At 48.3% G+C, this 23,167-nt stretch overlaps 1 protein-coding gene across 6 annotated transcripts in view; it reads left to right on the top strand.

Annotated features, from left to right (window-relative positions):
- The first annotated feature begins 596 nt into the window (after positions 1-596).
- The window catches only part of DLG5 (discs large MAGUK scaffold protein 5), a 123,436-nt gene continuing 100,865 nt past the window's right edge, over positions 597-23,167 (top strand). For 5 of the 6 annotated variants that reach the window (XM_070782241.1, XM_070782240.1, XM_019953877.2 and 2 more), the window contains exon 1: positions 597-963. In XM_070782241.1, coding sequence (XP_070638342.1) covers positions 660-963 — 304 coding nt within the window. In that variant the 5' untranslated portion in view covers positions 597-659. The remainder of the gene's footprint in view (positions 964-23,167) is intronic. The other variant, XM_019953878.2, reaches the window with a different exon arrangement.

Genomic DNA, 23,167 nt, shown 5'->3' with positions numbered 1-23,167 from the left:
GGGCGGAGGGACAGACCGGCGGCGGCGGGGCGCGGGCATGGCGGCGCGGGCGGCGGTCGCGGGGCCCCGGTGAGCCGGGCCGGGGCGCACGGACCGGGCTGCGCCGAGGCGGGCCCTGAGCCGTCGAGGGGGCCTGGCGAACACGACCGGGCCACTTTTCCTCTCGCAGTTGCGATTGTGTTCGGGGGGCGGCGCCGGGGCCGACGTTTCGGGGCGAGTTTTTTCTCGCGGGGCCGGCGAGAGAGCGGCGCGCACCGAGGGGGAGGGAGGGGGAGCATGCCCGGCTGGAGCCGGGCCTCCGGGCGCGCCCCGGCCGCCGTCCCCACCTCCGCCTCCTCCTTCTCCTCCTCCGTCTCCTCCTCCTCCTCCTCTTCCAGTCCCGCCGCCGCCGCCGCAGCCAACATGGCTGCGCTCCTGAGCCCGGGAGGCGGCCGCTGCTGAGCGCCGCTAGCCGCCCGGGTCCCCAGCCCGCCCAGGCCCCGGCCCATGGCCCCCGCGGCCTCGCGGCTCCCGGCGCGCTAGGGCGACCGCCAGCGCTCGCCGCCCCGAGGCGCCCGGGTCCCGTCGCCGCCCGCCCGCTTGCCCGCCTGCGCGCGCGCGCCCGCCGGCCTCGGGGAGCCCGGAGCCGTCCGGCCGGGCGGGGCGGGGCGGCCGCCACCATGGAGCCCCAGCGCCGGGAGCTGCTCGCCCAGTGTCAGCAGAGCCTGGCCCAGGCCATGACGGAGGTGGAGGCCGTGCTCGGGCTGCTCGAGGCCGCGGGAGCGCTGAGCCCCGGCGAGCGGCGGCAGCTGGACGAGGAGGCGGGAGGCGCCAAGGCGGAGCTGCTTCTCAAGCTGCTGCTGGCCAAGGAGCGGGACCACTTCCACGACCTGCGGGCGGCGCTGGAGAAGACGCAGCCTCACCTGCTGCCCATCCTCTACCTGAACGGCGTCGTCGGGCCGCCGCAGCCCGCCGAGGGCGCCGGTGAGTGTCAGACCCCTCTGCCCGGCCCCTCGCATCCGCCTTCCGCAACTCCTCTCTCCGGTTCTCCGAGAGGGGAGGTCGCGAGGGCCATTCATCTACCTGGCGCTGGCCGCGGGGAAAATTGGCTTTCCTTCAGCCCGCCGGGGGAGGGGCTGATGCGTGGACCCCCTCCCCCCCGCCGCCCCCCGCTTCCCACCTCCTCCAATCCCGCCCTTGCTGTGAACAATGCCGGGCACTGTAGGCCTTCATTCTCCAGGTGCCGCGGCACGCAGCGGGGTCCACTAGCGACCGCCGGGTCCAGCCTGCGGGGCGACCTCGGAGGTACGTCTAGTCAGTCCCTTTTCTAAGACTCTTCATCCATCAGTCCTTTGAGAACCTCTGCTAGCCTTTAATCAATGTTAAGGTCTAAAAGAATAAAACCCAGGCCAGGGCTGGTACTCCTGAATTTTGGTCCCTGGCACCCGGTTTCAGGACCACTCGTGCCTTCTCACTTTCTGATTTTCTTAGCTCCCTCTGCTCTGAGCTCAAGTCTGTTTTGCTCGGCGAGACTTGTGGTTGATTATGCACGATGCCTGCTAGGTTTCTTTGGAAACTGTGGGCCGGGAAAAGTTGGGGGGAGTTGCATTGCACCATGGGAAAATCTTAGTAGTAGCTGCTGGGGCTCAGTTCCTTCCCTGAGGGTGCGCCAGCTGTTTGAGGAGGGAAGGCTGGTGGCTGGTACCCTTGGATGGTGGGTGATGAATCCTTGAGTATTCCTGTGTATGTGTGTGGGGGGGAGTATTACTGGGAGTTGGTGACAACTGGTAGGCTTGGCGTGGCCTGTTTGGGGACTGTGGAAAGCCAGGCTTTTAGACAGGGAAGCTGAAGAAGAAAGCATAGCTCTGAGGAAGGAAGAGCCAGCAATTGTTGGGCACCTACTGTTGTGACAGGCACTCTGCTTTGTCACGTTTCGTTGTTACCACTCTGTGAGCTACGATTCCTACTTTGCCAGAGAGAAAACTCCAGCTTGGAGTGGTTAAGTCGCTCAAAGTATTGGGCACCAGGAGTTTCCAATTATGACCCATTGTTTTATTTAACCCCTTTGGAGCCAGGAAGCAGCAAGTGCCACCTTTTCGATGTCTTGTGTTTGTTTTAAAAGTGAATGGAGAGGGCTGACAAACTGCCTGTAACAACTTGTAGGCCACAGGCTGATGAGACCCGTTCATTTGGCTGTTAAAAGCCTGACTTATTAAGGAGATGATTTTATAAGCTGTTCCTGATAACAACTCCGTTGGATATTGGCCATCCCAACCGACTTTTTGTAGTGAAGGCAGCTGACATACAGAGACTGAACTGCTGGCTACACAGCAGATCGTTTCATTGGTGGCCCTTCTGTTTCCACTGTGGGTTTCTGACTCGAGCATTTTTGTCTCTCAAATCTGCATTGTCCCCCAATTACGATCATTTATGCTGGTCAACCTAGTCCTCCCCTGGGATGATGGTTTGGAAGATGTTAAGAAGAGCTGTTGGATGTGGCTCTGAGGATAATAAGGTCAGAGGATAATCTCTTTGGGCTAACTTTTTCTTCTTTTTTTTTTTTAATTAATTTTTTTATTGGAGTGCAATGTTGTAGTATTTTCTGCTGTTAGTTTCTCACTTGTACTAAGTGAGTCAGCTAAAGGTATATCCTATATCCCCTCTTTTGTAGATTTCCTTCCCATTTAGATCACCACAAAGCATTGTGTAGAATTCCCTGTGTTACACAGTAGGTTCTCCAGTTATTTACCTATTTTATACATAGTATCTTTTTAATTGCCTTGCTGTCTGCCTAGCTGTCTGTGTTTGAAGGAAGAAATTGATCAAGGAAGCTGGCGGAAGTTAGAATGCAGACTCAAGTTCTGGGTGGGATGTGTTTGAATCAGGGCTAGCTTTAATCTCTGGAATAGATGAATTGTCATTAATTAGGTCCCTCTCTTTTCCATGCCTGGTGGATATGGTGGGGCCTCTCCGAGCTGAAGTTCTGGAAGCTGGTCTGACTTCTAAGGAAAGCATGAAATAAGGTTTGGATTTTATTCTCAAGGGCAGCTTTTCAGACCCTAGTTTTAACACAGTGTAGAGCTGTGTAGCTTTTCCAAGCAAAGTTGTTCATTTTGGTTTGGTTGTTGTTCGCTAAGTCGTGTCCAACTCTTGCGACCCCATGGACTGTTACCCACCAGGCTCCTCTGTCCATGGGATTTCCCGGGCAAGAATATTGGAGTGGGTTGCCATTTCCTTCTCCAGGTGATCTTCCCGACTCAGGGATCAAACTTGGGACTCCTGCATTGCAGGTGGTCTCTTTACTGACTGAGCCACAAGGGAAGCCCAATTTTAGTTAATACTTTAGAAAACAATAGGATGGCATTTGACCTGGTAAGATGCCATGTAGAGCTTTTGGGGATGAGGGATGACGTGGTGCGACATAAATCGCAGAGCCTTGGGATCTTTGTAAAGGATGAATTACTGTGAAGTGATTTTTCCAGCATATTTTCTTGCAGCCAGGGAGCCCCTCTTATGGTACAAAGCTCATTGCCTAAAAGGACTGCTCAGGTTGAAGGGATAGAGGCACCAGTTTCATCCCTGAGGAGCCAAAGCCAGGGAGGTTCAGCCCTGTGTCCTGGTCTTTGCTCTCCCAGCAGGTTCCACCTTGCACACAGGTGCACAGCTCTGCCTCTCGGTCAGCTTTAGTGCAGGGCTCTTGTGGGAGCTCCAGGGAGGAAGCTGTTGGCTTCCCAAGGACCCACAGCCTCAAGGGGAGGCGCCCTTGTCACTGTTTCTCCATCCAAGGTGCTGCCATCACCCAGTTAAGGGCTCCCTTGGTGGATTCCACATCCCATGTGGACCCCTGGTCTGGAATGCCCATCCCCTGGCTAGCACTCGTGTGCTGTGGGACTTTGTTGTGCTGCGGGGAAATGATGTCTGACGGCTCCCCACTTGGGGTCTGGAACTGGGGGAAACTGGTCTAGGTGGCATTGGGCAGGTAAGCAAATCAAACTCATCTATTCTGCTCATGCTCAATTAGAGATAGCCCGGACATTTATAGTCTACGACGCTTAGGCCTGGAGTTTGAAGGTGACTAAGAAACCACAGTGTGGCTTTATTCTGGGGGCAAGGGGGACTTCTGTACCAGAATTGACAGTACATTGCTATTGAGCATTTTCTATCTTACAGCATACTTTAATATTTCACTCAATTCTGTGGCACCCAGTGGCGTGAGTGTTGCCTTTTCTGCAGACGCAGGGTTCCGGGCCTGTCTGTGAGATCTGAGGACAGACTGGAAGTCACAGGGTAGAAGGGAGCTGGTGTCAGGCTAAGTGTAGCGCTCCAGCTTCCATGTCCTTGGTGGTTTTTCCTGTTACCTGGGTAGGCCCTCGCATTACAGCTTCAAGCCATTTCCTGCATTGGGAGCTCTGTGGAGTTTTGTAGCTTTCCCTTGTCCCATTACATGAATGTTTAAGAAGGGAATAGGTACCTTTGTCCCTGCTGGTGGTAGAGAGAGGAGAGAGCTGTTCTCTTCTGACTGGCTCAGGTCTCTAGTTTTTTCCGCAATTGTACCAGGATCAGGTTTGTTTACTTGGAACCCATGAGGTCCTTTGTTTTTTCTCTTTGATTCATTTGCCGACATCTGGGTTTTCTCTCTTGAAGCTCCTCAACCGCCTGGCCCTGGGCCTCGGGGTCCTCGTCTGTGAGTTGGGGCTGCATGGCCTGCCTCAACTACTGGGAGGCAAAATGTGATTGAGGAGGATCGAAGTGTCCGGTCCTGTGTTTGGTGCAGACAGGGCCAGGGTGCATAGGATGTAATTCCAGCCTGCCGCTCACTGCCTAGGTAGGGGAATGGGACACTGAGAAGAGTGACATTATGAGACAGATTAACTGAGCGATAGAAATACCACAGGGCTCCATGGTAACGAATCTGCCTGCCAGTGCAAGAGATGCAGGTTTGATCCCTGGGCCAGAAAGATCCCCTGGGGTAGGAAGTGGCAACCCGCTCCAGGATTCTTTACTGGAAGATTCCATAGACAGAGGATCCTGGTGGGCTCCACTCTGTGGGGTTGCAATGAGTCAGACACAACTGAGCACGCACATCATCATCATCATAACTCTGTCTACCACATGCTTTCCACACATGCTCTCATCCGCCTCTGGTGGCTCTAGTTACCATCTACACGTGGAGGGCTCCCCAGACTTTTCCCAGCATGCCTCTCAAGTGGTGCAAAAGCTGCAGAACATGGTGACTGCTGGCTGCCCTCCCTCCCGCGTGTCCTGAGCCGAATGTCTCCTCTCGTGCCCTCTGTGCCTCCTCTTTAGTTTCCTGGTGAGCAGACTGCCTTGGCTTCACTAGAATTAAGAGGATGGAGACAGTAGTGTTTTCTGAAGAAGCCGAGGAAGGCTTCGAGGAGGGGTTGTGGCTTGAGCACGGTGTTGAAGGGGTTCTCTGAGCGTGCAGAGGGGAAGGAGGAAGTTTTGGGTAGGAGAAACAAGAGCAGAGACCATGAGAGGAGCAGTATGTTTTCAGGTCATAGAAATTAGACCAGCCTGAGTGAGCAGGGCTTTGGCATTGGCTCTAGATGGGTGGGGATGAAGGACCATGATGGCTAGGCGGAGCGAGGGGTTTATATACTACTTGGAGTTGAGGCTTTGTACACTTGTCAGAAATTAAAGCTGAAGGAGTTTTCTAAAAAGAAATAACCCTGTCAGGCGTTTCTAGTAGGAGGAGTGCCACTTGGCTGCTGATTGTCAGGTGTGGATTATCTATTATTCATTAGAGGTTATCTGGACCTTTTATTGTCAGGCAGATTCCTCACCATTGAGCCACCAGGGAAGCCCTCATTTGGTTATTTTAATTGTCTTAAGAGGAAGTGGTAGAAGAACTTGAAAGTAATGATTGAAATGAGATTTCTAACAGAAAGGCAGTTATTATTTATCCCTCTATGTATTAGATCAGGCATCTATGATCGCAGGCAACAGAAACTTAGCTCAAACTGTATTAGACAGGAAAGAGGGATTGATTGTATAATATTCCAAAACCTTGGAATGGATTGGGGTTGGGTGATTGATCCTGAATGCCGTGGGCTTTTTCTGTTAATGTCATCCTGGAACATGACCTCAGGCCCCTCTTGGCTTCATCTTCACAGCCTCTGACCAGAGAATAAAGGGAGCTGAATCCACTAAACCAGGCAGAAAAATCTCATGGAAGGATTCTGATTGGCTTAACTATGGTCACATGTCCGTGTGAGATCCAGTCTCTGTGGCTAGGGCTAGAGGATTGGCCCAACCAGTAGGGTAGCCTGATGGGATGCTGTGATTGGCAGCTTGTACCAGTACCATGTGGTTCTTTAGAGTGGGAAGAAGCAGTTCTCAAAAGAGAGTAGAAAGGATGTTGTGCAGGTAAAGCATCAGGTGAATGTCTACTACATGTGGTCTCATCTTCATATGATGATGCAGTTTGGTGTGGGGTGGTGGGAGAGGTTGTCAGATTTTACTAGGTTTTAGACTTGAAGCTTTTTAAAATATATATACATTTCTTTATTTTAATTGGAGGCTAATTACTTTACAATATTGTAGTGGTTTTGCCATACATTGACGTGAATCCGCCACGGGTATACACATGTTCCCCATCCTGAACACCCCCTCCCACCTCCCTCCCCATCCCTTTGGGTCATCCCAGTGCACCAGCCCCGAGCACCCTGTCTCATGCATCGAACCTGGACTGGTGATTCTTTTCACATATGATAATATGCATGTTTCAATGCCATTCTCCCAAATCATCCCACCCTCACCCTCTCCCACAGAGTCCAAAGACTGTTCTATACATCTGTGTCTCTTTTGCTGTCTCGCATACAGGGTTATCATTACTATCTTTCTAAATTCCATATATATGTGTTAGTATACTGTATTGGTGTTTTTCTTTCTGGCTTACTTCACTCTGTATGATAGGCTCCAGTTTCATCCACCCCATTAGAACTGATTCAAATGCATTAATGGCTGAGTAATATTCCATTGTGTATATGTACCACAGCTTTTGACTTGAAGCTTTTTCATTCTCCTCTTTCACTTTCATCAAGAGGCTTTTCAGTTCCTCTTCACTTTCTGCCATAAGGGTGGTGTCATCTGCCTATCTGAGGTTATTGATATTTCTCCCAGCAATGCTGATTCCAGCGTGTGCTTCATCCAGCCTGGGATTTCACATGGTGTACTCTGCGTATAAGTTAAATAAAGCAGGGTGACAATATACAACCTTGACGGACTCCTTTTCCAATGTGAAACCGGTCTGTTGTGTTCCGTGTCGGGTTCTAACTGTTGCTTCTTGAGCTGCATGCAGATTTCTCAGGAGGCAGGTAAGATGGTCTGGTATTCCCATCTCTTGAAGAATTTTCCACAGTTTGTCGTGATCCATACAGTCAAAGGCTTTGGCGTAGTCAATGAAGCAGAAGTAGATGTTTTTCTGGAATTCTCTTGCTTTTTTTTGATGATCCACTGGATGTTGGCAATTTAATCTCTGGTTCCTCTGCCTTTTCTGAATCCAGCTTGAACATCTGGAAGTTCTCAGTTCACATACTGTTGAAGCCTCACTTGGAGAATTTTGAGCATTACTTTGCTAGCGTGTGAGATAAGTGCAATTGTGTGGTAGTTTGAACATTCTTTGGCATTGCCTTTCTTTGGTATTGGGATGAAAACTGACCTTTTCCAGTCCTGTGGCCACTGCTGAGTTTTCCAAATTTGCTGGCATATTGAGTGCAGCACTTTCACAGCATCATCTTTTAGGATTTCAAATAGGTCAACTGGACTTTAAGACTTTAAGCAAGACAGTTAGCCTTACTGAACTCATCTCCCTCTCTGTTGTTGTTCAGTTACTCAGTTGTAGCTGATTCTGTGACCCCATAGGCTGCAGCACGCTAGGCTTCATTGTCCTTTGCCATCTCCCAGAGTTTGCTGAAATTCATGTCCACTGAGTTGGTGATGCCATGCAACCATCTCGTCCTTTGTCATCCCCTTCTCCTCCTGCCTTCAATCTTTTCCAGCATCAGGGTCTTTTCCAAGGAGTCAGTTCTTTGCATCAGGTGGCCAAGTATTGGAGTTTCAGCTTTAGCATCAGTCCTTCCAATGAATATTCAGGATTGATTTCCTTTAGTATTTACTGGCTTGATCTCCTCCCTCTCTACAGAATATTTAAAACAATAACTACTTCATTGTGCTATTTGACAATCCATGGTAGGAAAAAAGGAGCAGAGGGATTGGGGGCAAGAGGAGAAGGGGACGACAGAGGATGAGATGGCTGGATGGCATCACTGACTCGATGGACGTGAGTCTTAGTGAACTTCGGAAGTTGGTGATGGACAGGGAGGCCTGGCATGCTGTGATTAATGGGGTTGCAAAGAGTCGGACACGACTGAGCGACTGATTTGATCTGATCTGATCTGTTTAGTGTGGTGGACAATGAAGCCTGGAACTAGCCTTAGAACCAGAAGTTTGGGATTCTCCTGATTTATCTGAGGGTTATGTGAGAACTCCTTATAAACTATGCTAAACGGATGTCAGGGTTGCTTTTACTGTGGCTGTGGATCACGAAGAGTAGAATGTAACCTCCGTGAGCCAAATTTGCTATTGTATTCCCAATGCCTAGAACAGAGCCTGGCCCAGAATGGGCATTCAGTAAATTTCTGTTGCATGAATAACTATTCAGCTGGTGTGACGAATGAGTGGCGTGTCCCTGTGGAGTCCAGATCCTCTTCAGAAATAGGTGCAGATTCCTAGGTGGTGACTTCACGGTGACAGAAGGCTGTGAGAGTGCAGGAAGGCTAGGGTGAGTTCCAGATGCACACACGGACATCCCCTTCCCCAGGGTGTCTGTGATGGAAGCAGATGGTGTGACTTTGGTGTCGGAAGTCCCCAAGTCACCCCTCAGGTACCAGCAATGTGGGACTGGCTGCCAGAAGTCCTGTGGAGCAACCCTAGTACCTGTTGCAGGACTGGAGCGCCCTTCCCTCTCTGCGCTTAGAATTTGAGTGTCAACTTGGTGTCCTCAAAAGAGTTTTGGATGGGAATCTGTTCCTAACTGCAACATCTTGACCTTTGATGAGCCTCTTAACTATCCAGGGCTTGTTTTTTTTCCAGTGAAAAGCTAGATGAGGTAAAGCTGGAAGAAGTTCAGGACTGCCTCAGTCCTCTAGGGCAGCAGTCCCCAACCTTTCTGGCACCAGGGACTGATTTCATGGAAGACAGATTTTCCACGGGATGGGGGTGGGGGATGGTTTTGGGATGATTCAAGGGGATTACATTTGTTGTGCTATAGTTTCTAATCTAATGCCACCGCTGATCTGACAGGAGGTCCCGGTCTACCGCCCGGAGGCTGGGGACCCCTGCTGTAGGGTTCTCAGTACTTGCAAGGTGTCATTAGGTCCAGGGAAGCTGGGTGATGGGGTTGGGTTAGACTTCTGAGACTTCTTCTGGCTATGTACCATGCTCACTGTTTTTGGATTTAGCGTTAGTGCTGAGTGATTTTTGTACTCTGGCTTTCTATTTCCTGAAAAACTAAGCAGTGTAGAAGTATTTTGTCTTTGTTGTTTTGGTCCACCTCAGTCCAACCACCGGAGAAGGCAATGGCACCCACTCCCGTACTCTTGCCTGGAAAATCCCATGGACAGAGGAACCTGGTAAGCTGCAGTCCATGGGGTTGCTAAGTCGGACACGACTGAGCGACTTTACTTTCACTTTTTGCTTTCATGCACTGGAGAAGGAAATGGCAACCCACTCCAGTGTTCTTGCCTGGAGAATCCCAGGGACAGAAGAGCCTGGTGGGCTGCCGTCTACGGGGTCGCACAGAGTCACACACAACTGAAGTGACTTAGTAGCAGAGGCAGCATTCCAACCACCATCATGAGGGGGCTCTTTATTTCCTATATCTTGGGAAGATGTGAGCCACACAAATAGTGGGCACAGAGCAAGAAGGCTGAACTGCCTGTAGTCCTGTGCAGTAGGGAGGCTGAACATGTTCAGAAAATAATTTTAAATGGGATTGAGAAAAAAAGAAAAGAAAAATGGGATTGAGTTGGGGAGATATTGTTTGTTTGTTTGTTTTCCCCCCACCTGTTTCCCTGGTATCTCTGAATTGTGTGTGTCTATTGATGTGTTTGAGACAGAGTTCCATGAAAGTGCTACAGAAATATTTTAAATTAAACAGATACTTTGAGTGTTCCATGTTTGCCATCCAATTCTGAACCCTTGGTGGGTAATTGTGGGGTGACTGTTGACCTTGATGTTTCATTTCACACTAAGGGTCATAATCCATTTGCTTTGTACTTTTTTTAATACTGTGGTAAAATACACATAGCATAACATTTACCATTTGAAATATTTTTTTGCTGTTTTTTGTATTATGGCGAAATATCTGTAACATGTAAATAATTATCTTGTTCACTATTAAGTGTCCATTTCAGTGCTGTTAAGTACATTCTCATTGTGCAACCATCCGCACCATCCATCTCTAGAACGTTTTTCATCTTACGAAACTGAAACTCTATCAATTAAACAATAACTCTCCATTCTCCCCTCCCCCCAGCCTCTACAACCACCATTCTATTATACTTTCTGTCTCTGAATTTAACTGTTCTGGTATCTCATATAAATGGAATCGTAGAGTATTCATCATTTTGTGACTGGCTTGTTTTCACTTAGCATCATGTCTTCATGGGTCATCCATGTCAGAATTTCCATTTTATTTTTAAATTTTTAAAGAACACATAATATAAAATTTACCATCTTAACCATTTTAAATGTGCAGTTCAGAAGTGCTAAGTATATTCTCATTGTTGAGTAAGAGATTTCTGGAACTTTGACATCTTGCGAAACTAAAACTCTGTGTCCATTAAACAATAACTCCTCCTTCCTCCCTCCTCCACCTCTGGGAATCACCGTTCCACTTGGTTTCTGTGAATTTGATTCCTTTAGCTAGCTTGTGTAAGTGGAGTCATACACTGTTTGTCTTTCTGTGACTGGCTTATTTCACTTAGGGTAATATCCTCAACGTTCACCCATGTTGTAACATGTGACAGAATTTCCTTCCTTTTTAAAGACTGAATAATATTCCATTTCATGTATATACCACATTTATCTATTCATCTGCCAATGGACTCTTGGGTTCCTTTCGCCTCTTGTGAATAAAACTGCTGTGAACATTGGTGCACAAATACCTCTTTGAGGCCCTACTTTCAGTTCGTTTGGTTATATATCCAGGAGTGGAATTATGGTTGATGTGATAATTCTGTGTTAATTCTTTAAGGAATTTCCATACTGTTTGAGTTTTAATTAAAGGAATTCCTACTGTCTACAGCACCTTGACTCAGGGGTGAGTGTCCTGCCTGGAGTCCCAGTTTATGTTTTATTATTTTCTAAAAATTGTGTAATTTTTCCCCCCAGACTCATTTTGGAAAGTCTCGAGACATTCCTTTTGGACTTTAAATATTTTAATAGTCATCTGTGACTCTTTTGAGGACAGGAGTTGTTGACCATAGAATCCCAGCAGCGCTCATATCTGGCCAGGAGATGTTCACACATTTCCTTCAAGTTTGCAATACTAATATCTCCATCCCCAGAGGCCTAGAAGTATGTTAGTTATTTCTGCTTTGTAGACGCTTGTTCTTTATCCCATTCAGGGTTAGTTTGGTTATATAGACTTGAATCCAGGGTAACTGGCTGTTAAGATTTTTCTTTAGAAAAACCTAGATCAGCATTTCCCACAAAAACATCTTCTAAACAGTAGTTTGGTGGGATGTCAGTGGTGTTATTTGTAAAAGGGGTCCTGTGGTTAAGTACATTTGAGCAGTGTTGTTTTGAGAAGGTCACGCAGGCTCCTTTACTGGGGCCTTTCAAGCTACCAGTAAGCCCGCCTTGGAACTTCACTGGAGTGGGTTCACTGTGCAGTGTTTCCCAAACTGATTTGACCACAAAGCCCTTTTCCATTGAGCATCTTGCAACGTGAGTGTTCTGAGAAGTGCACTCTTGGGAAACTTGAGCATTAGTGCAGGGAGTTGGAGCATCAGTGTATACCATCGTTTTTTGAATTTTCTCACAACTCTTTCATTCAAGAAACAAAAAAACCTTAAATTCTGATACCAGCTGAAATGGGCATATGATTATTTGATTTTTTTTTTTTTTTGCTACGTTGCTGATTCTGACATGTAGTGGATTCCGGGACCAGTAGATTTTTAGGGAAGAGTGTGTGATCTTGCCTAAGTAAGAAGTATGACCTCTCTGGTCCTTCATTTCCCTAGTGTAGCTCAATAGGAATGGTCTCGTTCATGATGATTATTGTTTGAGATGGTTAAACCTATTGTCGTCTTCTCTAAAACTAGACTTTGGTCCATAGTTGGGGTTTCTGGGGGGCACCTTGGAAGGATTTGTAGAGACCTGTCCTGGTGGTTTGGTGACTGTAGGTTCAGGATTGGTTAACTGTTGTGTGAATCTTTCTGAGCCCTGGGGAGTTGTTGGGCTGGAGATTTGGAAGGTGACCCGGAGAATGATGTTACTTCTAAAAAGATGGGTGATACAGCTGAATGACGCAGGTGGCCTGAGCGTCACTGATGGGTTTGGAGCCCAGGAGTAAGGCCACAAAGAGCTGAGAGTCATGAGCCCACACTTGGGGAACCCCCACAAGTTTAAATCTTGGGTCTTCCATCTCAGGCTATGTGATTTTAACAAATCGCTTAACCTCTTTGGGTTTTCTTTTTCCTTATCTGTCAAAGGACTAACATTCTCCTCGTAGGGCTTTGGTGAGGATCTAGGAGATTTATGTGAAGTGAGGGCAAGCTGTTGCTGCTGCTTCTGCTCCTGCTCTAGGAGGTACCTGCCCTCCAGTGGAGAGCCAATCCCCTACCTGTCCTTGGAATCAGGAAGTGTCACAGGGTACAGAGAGATGCTCAAGGGAGGGTGGAGCGTGTGCCATGGGTCTGGAAGTTCACGTTCCTGCGGCTGCTCAGAACACGCCTTCACAGTGCTCTGGTCCTGGGGTCTGCAGTTAAGGAGGGCATTGCCATGAGCTGTGAGGAGTTCAGCTCCAAAAGGACCCAGGGAAGAGTTATTTTAAAGGAAAGGTGACTTAGAGGGGCCTGGATGCCTGTTTTCAGATGGACATGGACAGGTGATGAGACCTGATTCTTTCTGACCCCAGAGAGCTAACTGGTAGAAGATACTGGGAGACAGAATTGAATCCAATATAAGGAAGGACCTTTCTCTCTCCCTCCTATCTTCATTTGAAACTATATATTATAAAATACTCAAACATGTGCAGAGATTACAAACTCCCAGCTCCCAAACTTTTGTTTTCTATAATATTTTCAGATAAATCCCAGCCATCATATTACTTGCTCCATAAATGCTTCAGGAAGTGTCTCTAAGAAATAAAATCATAAAAAGAAAAAAGTTTTTTATAGCTGACTGTATTAACAATTTAATGTCTTCTCATATCCAACTGATATTCAGTTTTCCTTAATGGGCTTCCCTGGTGGCTCAGATGGTAAAGAATCCGCCTTCAACGTGGGAGACCTGGGTTTGATCCCTGAGTTGGGAAGATCCCCTGGAGAAGGGAACAGTTATCTACTCTAGCATTCTGGCCTGGAGTATTCCATAGACAGAGGCTCTGGTGGGCTACAGTCCATGAAGTTGCAAAGAGTCAGACACAACTGAGTGACTTTCACACTTTCCTTATTGCAGGAATGCCTTTTTATAGATGGTTTGTTTAAATCCGGATTTTAAAAAGGTCCACACATTAATAAGGTTGCCTGGGACCCTTCCCTGGGCTTTTTGTTTAGGGAAGAGCTTGTTTTCATGGTCTGTGCCATCCAGCCATGGAGTGGACTGTGGAAGGTGGTGACATTCCTTCCCTGAGAGTCCACGTAGATGCTGGATGAGCGTGGGGTGGTTATGTTAAGGAGTGGATTGTGGAATCTGATCACAAACCCATGTAGCCCCAGGTTCCTCACGGGACTGTTACAGACAATTAATAGGAAATAACATGTGAAATGTAACTGTTGTTTATGAATTAAATTATTTTACTTTTTTAGCTGTGGGGTTTTTTTCACTAACTGGACTCTTAGGTGAGTAAGCCAGATATATAAGCTAGACAGGGGCTACGGAGGCTTGGCGCTCGCCCCTTTTCCTTGTGGACTCCCTGAGGTGCCTCCGTAGGGTTCTTTGAGTTCTCAGGATTCCCTGGAACTGAGTTTGGAAACGACTGTGCCTGGATGCTTTTATTGTAAGATGCTCTCTATGATGAGGGAGGTGAAGAGCCACCCAGAGTCTCACCTTCCTTTACCTGAACTGAGCTGGGTAGTGAGTGACAGCTAGATGCAGAGGCTGTTTTTGCACCAGATACTCAGGCCTTTGCCTGTTTCCTCTGTTTACCTGTGTAGGTTTTCTTTGGGGATGAACCATGCTCTCAAAAATGACAAATGACCAGCTACTTAAAAAAAATATTCTCTGCTACCCAAGGCAGTGATGGGGAAGGAGCAGAGTGAAACCTCATCAGATGGGGTCAGGTGGAAAGTGGTTACCTTTTTTGAAAAATTACTTTTTTAAAAATACCATCACTGACTGGCCCTACCCCTACATGGCCTAAGAGAACGGTTAGTTGCTGATGGATAAATAAGCTTCTTCTGACCTGTAGCCTTCAGGTGGGGTTCCTGGAGCCGCCTGTGTGGAAAGCCAGCAGAGATAATCACTTGTGACTCTGAGCTGTGGCCTTGGTGGCTGTCTCAAGCCAGGGGGGGTTTTCTCTGCCCACAGTGTTTTTCTGGGTGTGGCCTATCTCTTTCCTGGGTGGCTGTCCGGCTTCTTTCTGGGTCAATTTCAGGTTATTTGTCTGGATGGTAACTAACTCCTTAACATGGCCTGGGATCCTCAGACAAATATTCTTGTCTATCACTTTGACCATTGTAAAGCTGCTGTTCAAATGTGGTGAAAATCTATCTGGCCAAGACTGAGTAAGAGGATAACAAACCACATGGGAAGAAACTTAATTATATTTTTAAATTTTGATGTAAGAAGGCATACTTTTAAAGAAATATAATGACCTTTTTAATAGTCACAATAACCTCCAATTCTTCTTGCTCAGGGTAACCTCTTTTTCGTCTTATCTGGCCAGAACTTTCATTTCCTGTTTATGTTTCTTAAGCAGCTTAAGATTGTTGAGCATCACGGCTGGAAGGGATCTTAGAGATGACTTTGCCCAGACTGCTGATTTTAGAAATGAAGAACTAGCAGTCCAGAGACACAGAGGGACTCCCCCAGGCTTGCATAGCGTGCCCTGGCGGAGCCAGACACAGGGTCCAGGTTTCTCCCCAGGCCAGAGCTCCTTCCCAGTCTTCTCTGCCAGCCACAGGCTGGGCGGGGAGTCTCAGAGCCTTGGCTAGTTTTTCCTGATCTGGGCCTGGCTTTGCAGGCAGCAGCCTTTCCAGCATGTAACAGGGCATTGCAGCAGTTCATGGAATTGTGCTGCAGCTCTTCTTCCTGACCATTGAGAAAAATCTTTTATCAGATCATGCAGGTGGTATTAGTATTTATGTTCCACTAATGGGTGGACTTGGCCAAAAGAAGTTCTTCAGCTTCTCGGGGCCTCCAGCTGCTGAGAGGAGACCGGGGAGCCTTTGGAGTCCTTGTCCGTTTCTTTAGAGTCTGCATTTGTTCTGTACTCTGGGCCATCCTGTGAAGGTCCCCATTGAGATTTCTGTGTCCCAAGCCTTGCGCACCCTTTCTCTTCTTCATGACAGTGTTCATTCATCCAGCAGACATGTTCTGAGCACCTGTCACACAGAGGGTACTGTTCAGATGCAAACGTAGGACGTGACATCTACATTTAGTGCTGAGTCAGAGAATGGGTCTGATGTTGGCAGGAGGCACCTCCTTGTCTCATTCTTTATATGATACAGCAAAAACTTCCAGCGCTGACTGCTGTGGCTTCTTAGTGCTTAGTCACAGGACAGAGTTCAAGCAGCGAAATGACGCCACCAAGCCTCTTGCCTCAGAAGAACAGCCTTTAATAAAGATAAGAGGGTAAAGGCCTGTGGACACTGAGCTGGCCCACCCCCATGGCCAACCTCAGTGGAAACTGGATCCAGGAAACGGCAAGAAAATAAACAAAACTAAAATGTGCTGGCTCTGGGTCCTTCTCTTGGAAAAAATATAGCTGAGCCTGAAACAGCTTAGAATTTATGGCCTGAGTGCGAGTTTACACATGGACCGTCTATTCTCCTAACTCATTTCTTTTTTTACTTTTTGTTTAAAATTTTTATTTATTTTTGGTTGTTTTTATTTGTTTCTTTAGGGGTCCCTGTTGCTGCGTGCGGGCTTTCTCTAGCTGTGGCGAACAGGGGGCTGCTCTCTAGCTGTGGCGCACAGGCTTCTCATTGTGGTGGCTTCTCTTATGGCGCGTGGGTCCTAGAGCGGGCAGACTTCAGTAGATGTGGCATGCAGGCACACCGGCTTAGTTGTCCTGTGGCATGTGGGATCTTCCTGGACCAGGGATTACATTGGTGTCCCCTGCATTGCAAGGCAGATTCTTAACCACTAGACCACCAGGGAAGCCCCTCTCCTAACTCATTTCTGATGGAAAATGGCAGACCACTTTTATGAATCTTGTCATATATTCTCACCCATTTTATGAACTCAGGGAGAGGAAACAAAACAGTGACCATTTGTCGTTGCTTTGCACGGGAAGTTGTGGAATTTCGCATGGGCTCCTGTTTCTGCCTTGAGCCTCCTGTACATTAAGGCTTCTCATATGCAGACTCAGTGGAGGCAGTCCGTGTCTTCTTGCATGAGATCATTCAGCCTTTGGGGTGGAGCCCAGACAGAAGTGGAGCCAGGTTTTATCCGTCCATCTGCCTACCCCTCTGCCCGCCCGTCATCCATCCAGTGTGTACCTGGTCAGTGCCCCACCCAGGCGCTAAATGTTGAGCTTGCAGAGAGGAGAACGTTAGCCTCGCTCGTGAATGACAACCACAGTCCCATACTGGACACCCCGACCTGGATCTGCCCTTTCAGATGGAAATTATGTCCTATTCTTCCTCAAAGGTTTTCATTTATGGTTGCACTGTCTAGACTAGAGCTTTTAGAAATCCTGAAAAGTAATCAGCTTAGCTTATCGACTTCCTACTCCTCACCTTCCATTTTGTGGTTTGTAAAGCAGATGCAAGTGTGTTTGGTTACAAAAATCTATAAGATTCTCAGAAGAGTGACTGAGAAGGTGGCTGCTGCCCACCAGCAGTTCATTATCTCATTGGAAAGCCCAAGCCCGAGGGAGCCGGGATCCAGCTGGGCAGGTCATGCGGCATAGAGAAGGCCGCCTGAAGGTCAGTGTACGATGAGCTGGTGCCGGTGGGTGGCTGGCAGGCTGGGTGGGCGCTGGAGAGGGGCGAGGAGGAAGGCTGGCTTAATGAGGCAGCATGCACAGTAGGGGCAGCAGGCTTGGGAGAAAATCCATTCTATGAAGAGTGGGTCTTCATGGGAATTCCGAGCTGCTGTTTAGAGCATGTACTCATCAGGCCCTGGGAAAATGGGGTCAGGATAACCGGAAGGCATAGGGCAGGCCTGGCTGTCACATCCAGTCATTCTTCCTGCACCTGCACCTCTGGGAGGCTATCTGAGCCTGGCCATCCTAGAGGAATAGGTGGAGTTGGCATGGGCAGGGGGGTGGTCTGTGGAGTGCGGGAGAGGGCACTGTGGCCAGAAGATGGTGGGGGGAGGGGGTTCAGACTGACTGGTCAGCCCCCTTGGAATCCCTGAAATCATTGGATTTCTGTGACTTGTTAGGTGGATTAGAAGGCCTTCTTTTTCCTCCTAAGTTTGAAGTCTGAGAATTACAGCTGGTATATTTAGAAATGGGTTTCAAGGGCTTCCCTGGTGGCTTAGATAGTAAAGAATCCGCCTGCCATGCAGGAGACCCAGGTTCGATCCCTGGGTTGAGAAGATCCCTTGGAGAAGGGAATGGCACCCTACTCCAGTATTCCAGCCTGGAGAATCCCCACGGACAGAGGAGCTGGTGGGCTACAGTCCATGCGGTCCCAAAGAGTCAGATGCGACTGAGCGACTAACACTTTCATACTTTCCAAGTTCTCCAGGAGACTTGAGGCCTATTCGCATTTGCTGGCCTTCTCTCTGTGGAGGAGACGGGAGTGGTTGAAGAGTGAAGTGGCTGAGGGGGAACAAGTGACCAGTGCCCTCTAGCTGTGTCCCCACGGCTACCTCATACAGGCTCGCCAAGCCTCGTCTCTGGCGGGGATTGCACTGTCATCTCCTGAGCTGGTGTGAAAGCAGGTAGGTGGTTGTGTGCTGTACAGGTGATAGGTGTTTCTGTTGCATAGGATACTTTGTCTTGTAAGAATTAAAGGAGCTACTATTTGTGAAGTGTTGAGAGCAGTCCTTTGCACCCAGTAGACACTGTGTAAGCTGTAACTTGTTTTGTTATTGATGCCCCAATCCCAGGGCTCTTAAGCACTGCCCTCCAGTGACTTCTGGGGCAGCTTGGTTGGTTTGTTCCCCCTTCTTTCTCGTGCTCAGGGTATGGTCCACAAACCAGTGCTGATCTGTAAACTCTTGGGTCCTGATCCATGATGAAGTTAGCACAGAGATTGGAATCTGCATTTAGCAATCTTGAAAGCATTTTGACCTTGCTGGGACGCATTGAACAGGTAGACTGCCTCGGGTGCTGTCAGATCACATGGGGAGTCACGTGTGGTAGGAACTGTGCACTGTAGTGCTCGGTGGTGCAATTGTGTGATGACAAAGAAGTGAAGGAGCCCGAGAACCCCTTGTCGCTTATTCTTGAACGGTCATGTCCTTGGGAGGATCCTCCACCCATCGGAGCAGGTGGGACCCAGGGCGTTTTGCGAGGCGGTGCTTGATGTTTGTGCTCTATCAGGCTGTAGTGAGCTTTCCCAGTGGAGGTTTTTATTAAGGAGCAATTATTTCCATCAGGGCCACTGATGCTTACCTTGGCAAATGCTTTTCTTGTCACTCTCCTAGTAGGCGTGGTTCTGGCAGGTTTGGTAAGAATTGGCGATGAACTCTCCTTTTCCACCTCTTAGACTTCGCAGAAACTAGAAAGCTAGATGGCAGTGGACAGCAGGGTGTGGGGTGGTGGGGACTCACCCCTGTGGGTACGGCTGTCCTGCAGCCTCTGGCAGGGCTGCTGCTGAGCCCTGACCCTGCAGGCCCTCTCCTGGATGCCAGTGCCCCAGGCCCCCTCCCTATCCCTGAAGGGGTGCTCAGTGCTCTGTGGGTGGCATCCGTCCCTGGGAGAGCTGACAGTGCAGTGTATCCAAGTGACTGAGACACACCCATGGCGATGGGATGGAGCTTAAAGCGTAGTTAGTGCTAGGTGAAAAAGTAGGAAGTAGAGCGAGGTGGACACTGACATAAATTAATAATACAAAACAATGCCCATTTTGCAAGAACACAAAGAAAAAGATAGAACAATGGTCGCTTCTGTGTCTGGGGGAGAAGAGTGGAAGAGAAATGGGAGTAAAAGGAAATAAATAAGACGAGAGGTAAGAAGGAAACATCACTTTTCTATGGGCTGCTGTCCTCAAGGGAAAGGTCTTTTGCTTGCTCCCAACTGGGCTGCTCCAGACGGCCCAGTTTCTAATGGTGTAGCATCTGTGTGTTTTGGCTGATCTGGCAACCTCAGGCAGATTGCTTACCCAAAAGTGGCCTCAGTGAAGAGTTTCCCAAGCCATTGCAGGGCTGTCGTAGTCACGAGTTGGGGAGGGGCAGCTGTAGTTTGGGGAACAATTGACTCAGTGACTCCAAAGGGACGTGGGTGTTTATGATATTCATCTAGGTGATTGTGGGGAGGTGACCAACTCTTGATTTATTTTTAATTAAAAAATTTTTTTATTGGAGTATAGTTGCTTTACAGTGCTGTGTTTTAATAGTTTCTGCTATACAGCAAAGTAAATCATCTGTACATATACGTATGCATGGGTGCGTGCTTGTTCAGTCGCTCAGTCGTGTTGGGCTCTTTGTGACCCATGGACTGTAGCCCACCAGGCTCCTCTGTCCATGGGATACTCCAGGCAAGAATAAAAGTCGTGTTGGGCTCTTTGTGACCCATGGACTGTAGCCCACCAGGCTCCTCTGTCCATGGGATACTCCAGGCAAGAATAAGGATTTGCCATTTTCTTGTCCAGGGAACCTTCCCAATCCAGGGGTTGAACTTGCGTCTCTTGCATTGGCAGGTGGATTCTTTACCACTTAGCGCCCTGGTAAGCCCTACATATACATGTATCTCCTCTTTTTCAGATTTCCTTATCATTTAGGTCACTGCAGAGCACTGAGTAGAATTCCCTGTGCTATACAGTAGGTTCCGTTAGTCATTTTGTACACAGGATCAACAGTGTATATATGGCAATCCCAGTCCCCCAGTTCATCCCGCCCCAACCCTGATCAACACTTGATTTAAGCACATGTGTACCTGTGGTGGATTCATTTTGATATTTGGCAAAACTAATACAGTTATGTAAAGTTTAAAAATAAAATAAAATTAAAAAAAAAAAAAAAAACACTTGATTTAAACATGGCATTGGGAATATGTGTCAGCAGTGCTGCTGCTGCTGCTGCTAAGTCGCTTCAGTCGTGTCCGACTCAGTGTGACCCCATAGACAGCAGCCCACCAGGCTCCCCTGTCCCTGGGATTCTCCAGGCAAGAGTACTGGAGTGGGTTGCCATTTCCTTCTCCAATGCATGAAAGTGAAAAGTGAAAGTGAAATTGCTTAGTCGTGTCCTACTCTTAGCGACCCCATGGACTGCAGCCTGCCAGGCTCCTCTGTCCATGGGATTTTCCAGGTAAGAGTACTGGAGTGGGGTGCCATTGCCTTCTCCGGCAGTGCTTGCAGTGACCCACATTCGCATCTTGGCCATAGTGGGAAAGTATGTAGAGTCACCCTTGAAGTCAGTTCTTTAGAAAGACAGCTCTGTTGTATTTGTTGAGCTTTTGATGCCATGTGCTGCAAGGGAGATGGCGGTTTTAGCTTCAGGAAGGTAGAGTCCAGCAGTACATGAACTGAGAACTTCATATGTTCAAGCTGGTTAGAAGAGGCAGACGAACCAGAGATCAAGTTGCCAGCATTTGCTGGATCATAGAGAAAGCAAGGAAATTTCAGAAAAACATCTACCTTTCTTTCATTGACTATGCTAAAGCCTTTGACTGTGTGGATCATAACAAACTGTGGAAAACTCTTAAAGAGATGGGAATACCAGACCATCTTACCTGTCTCCTGAGAAACCTGTATGTGGATCAAGAAGCAACAGTCAGGGTAAGGAGCAACTTTTTAATTGCCAGTAGTCACTGCTTTAGGAAAGGGAGTGAGCTCCCAGCTGCTGTAAAGTATTCAAGCAGAACCTCGGGGGTGGCTAGGAAGGTGTTCCTTCTCTCATGTTCATGGTTGAACTAGATGCTGTCTGCCGTCCTTCCTCTCCTAACTGAACCGGGCTTCATGTTTTAAGTCTGACGCTGGTCATTAAAATAATCAGTTAAAAAATATAATTAGCCATGTTCATGGTAGAGAATTTGGAAAATGCAGGTAATCAAAAGAAGGTACTTTTACCTTCTTTTATTTTGCAGATACTTTTACTAACTGGCTTCCCTTGTGGCTCAGCTGATAAAGAAGCCACCTGCAATGTGGAAGACCTGGGTTCAATCCCTGGGTTGGGAAGAACCCCTGGAGAAGGGAAAGGCTACCCACTCCAGTACTCTGGCCTGGAGAATTCCAGGGACTATACAGTCCATGGGGTCGCAAAGAGTCGGACATGACTGAATGACTTTCACTTCACTTCTCTGTTTAGACTACCCTGGTGGCTCAGACGGTAAAGCGTCTGCCTACAATGCAGGAGACCTGGGTTCGATCCCTGGGTGGGGAAGATCCTCTGGAGAAGGAAATGGCAACCTACCCCAGTACTCATGCCTGGAAAATCCCATGGATGGAAGAGCCTGGTAGGCTACAGTCCGTGGAGTCGCAAAGAGTCGGACACGACTGAGCGACTTCACCTTACCTTACCTTTACTAGCTGGAGGTAGATACTATAAAGCTGTTTTAAAAGAGTGAACAAAGGAATCATTTTTTATGGGTGCACAGTATTGCCCTATTAGAATGTATGTCACCAGTCCCCCTTGATTGGAAATTTAGGAATGTCTTATTTTTCAATTAGGCTCCCTGGTGGCTCAGATGGTAAAGAATCTACCTACAATGCAGGAGACCTGGGTTCAATCCCTGGGTCAGGAAGATCCCCTGGAGGAGGGCATGGCAACCCACCCCAGTATTCTTGCCTAGAAAATCCCCATGGACAGAGGAGCCTGGTGGGCTACAGTTAATGGGGTCACAAAGAGCCCAACACGACTGCGTGACTAACACTTTCACTTTTATTTTTCAACATATGTTGCCACGAGGATCTGTGTACTTTTTCATTTCCTTGGGGTACATATCTGGAAGTGGGGCTGTTGGGTCAAAGGGTGTGGACGTCTTTAAGTCTGGTGATAAAAATCGCCAGGCTCGTGGCATTGATTCTGAGTTCCTCCTAGGTTCCTCTCCGAGCAGGTTTTTGGATCCTCATCTTCAGAATCCCCTGGGAAGTGTCTGAAAAGTGAAGACTCCCTAGCCCCTCCCTGCTGCTGCTGCTGCTAAGTCGCTTCAGTCATGTCCGACTCTGTGCGACCCCATAGATGGCAGCCCACCAGGCTCCCCCGTCCCTGGGATTCTCCAGGCAAGAATGCTGGAGTGGGTTGCCATTTCCTTCTCCAATGCGTGAAAGTGAAGTCGCTCAGTCGTGTCCAACTCTTAGCGACCCCATGGACTGCAGCGCACCAGGCTCCTCCGTCTATGGGATTTTCCAGGCAAGAGTACTGGAGTGGGGTGCCATCGCCTTCTGAAACAGAACTCGAGAGTGGGCTGGCCTCTCGTCTTCATTTCACCAGCGCCCGGGAGAGCCTTCCCCTAGCACATGGTGCTTTCTCAGCGTCTGAGCCTGCCCAGGGAAGGGAAGCAGGGAAGCATCCGTTCTCCCATCTGAGGGAGAACTGGGATGTGCTTGCGGGTCAGGGAGGCTCTGGAGTGGGAAGTGTACTGTTTAGGGACCTACCTCTGGCTGCTGTTTTTCTTGTCTGTTAAGTGGGAGTCTCCACTGTTTTGATGAGCTGGGTGTCC

This window comes from Bos indicus, chromosome 28 (genome assembly GCF_029378745.1).
Source record: "Bos indicus isolate NIAB-ARS_2022 breed Sahiwal x Tharparkar chromosome 28, NIAB-ARS_B.indTharparkar_mat_pri_1.0, whole genome shotgun sequence".
Lineage (NCBI taxonomy): Eukaryota > Metazoa > Chordata > Mammalia > Artiodactyla > Bovidae > Bos > Bos indicus.
This window is presented reverse-complemented; position numbering and strand designations above follow the sequence as displayed.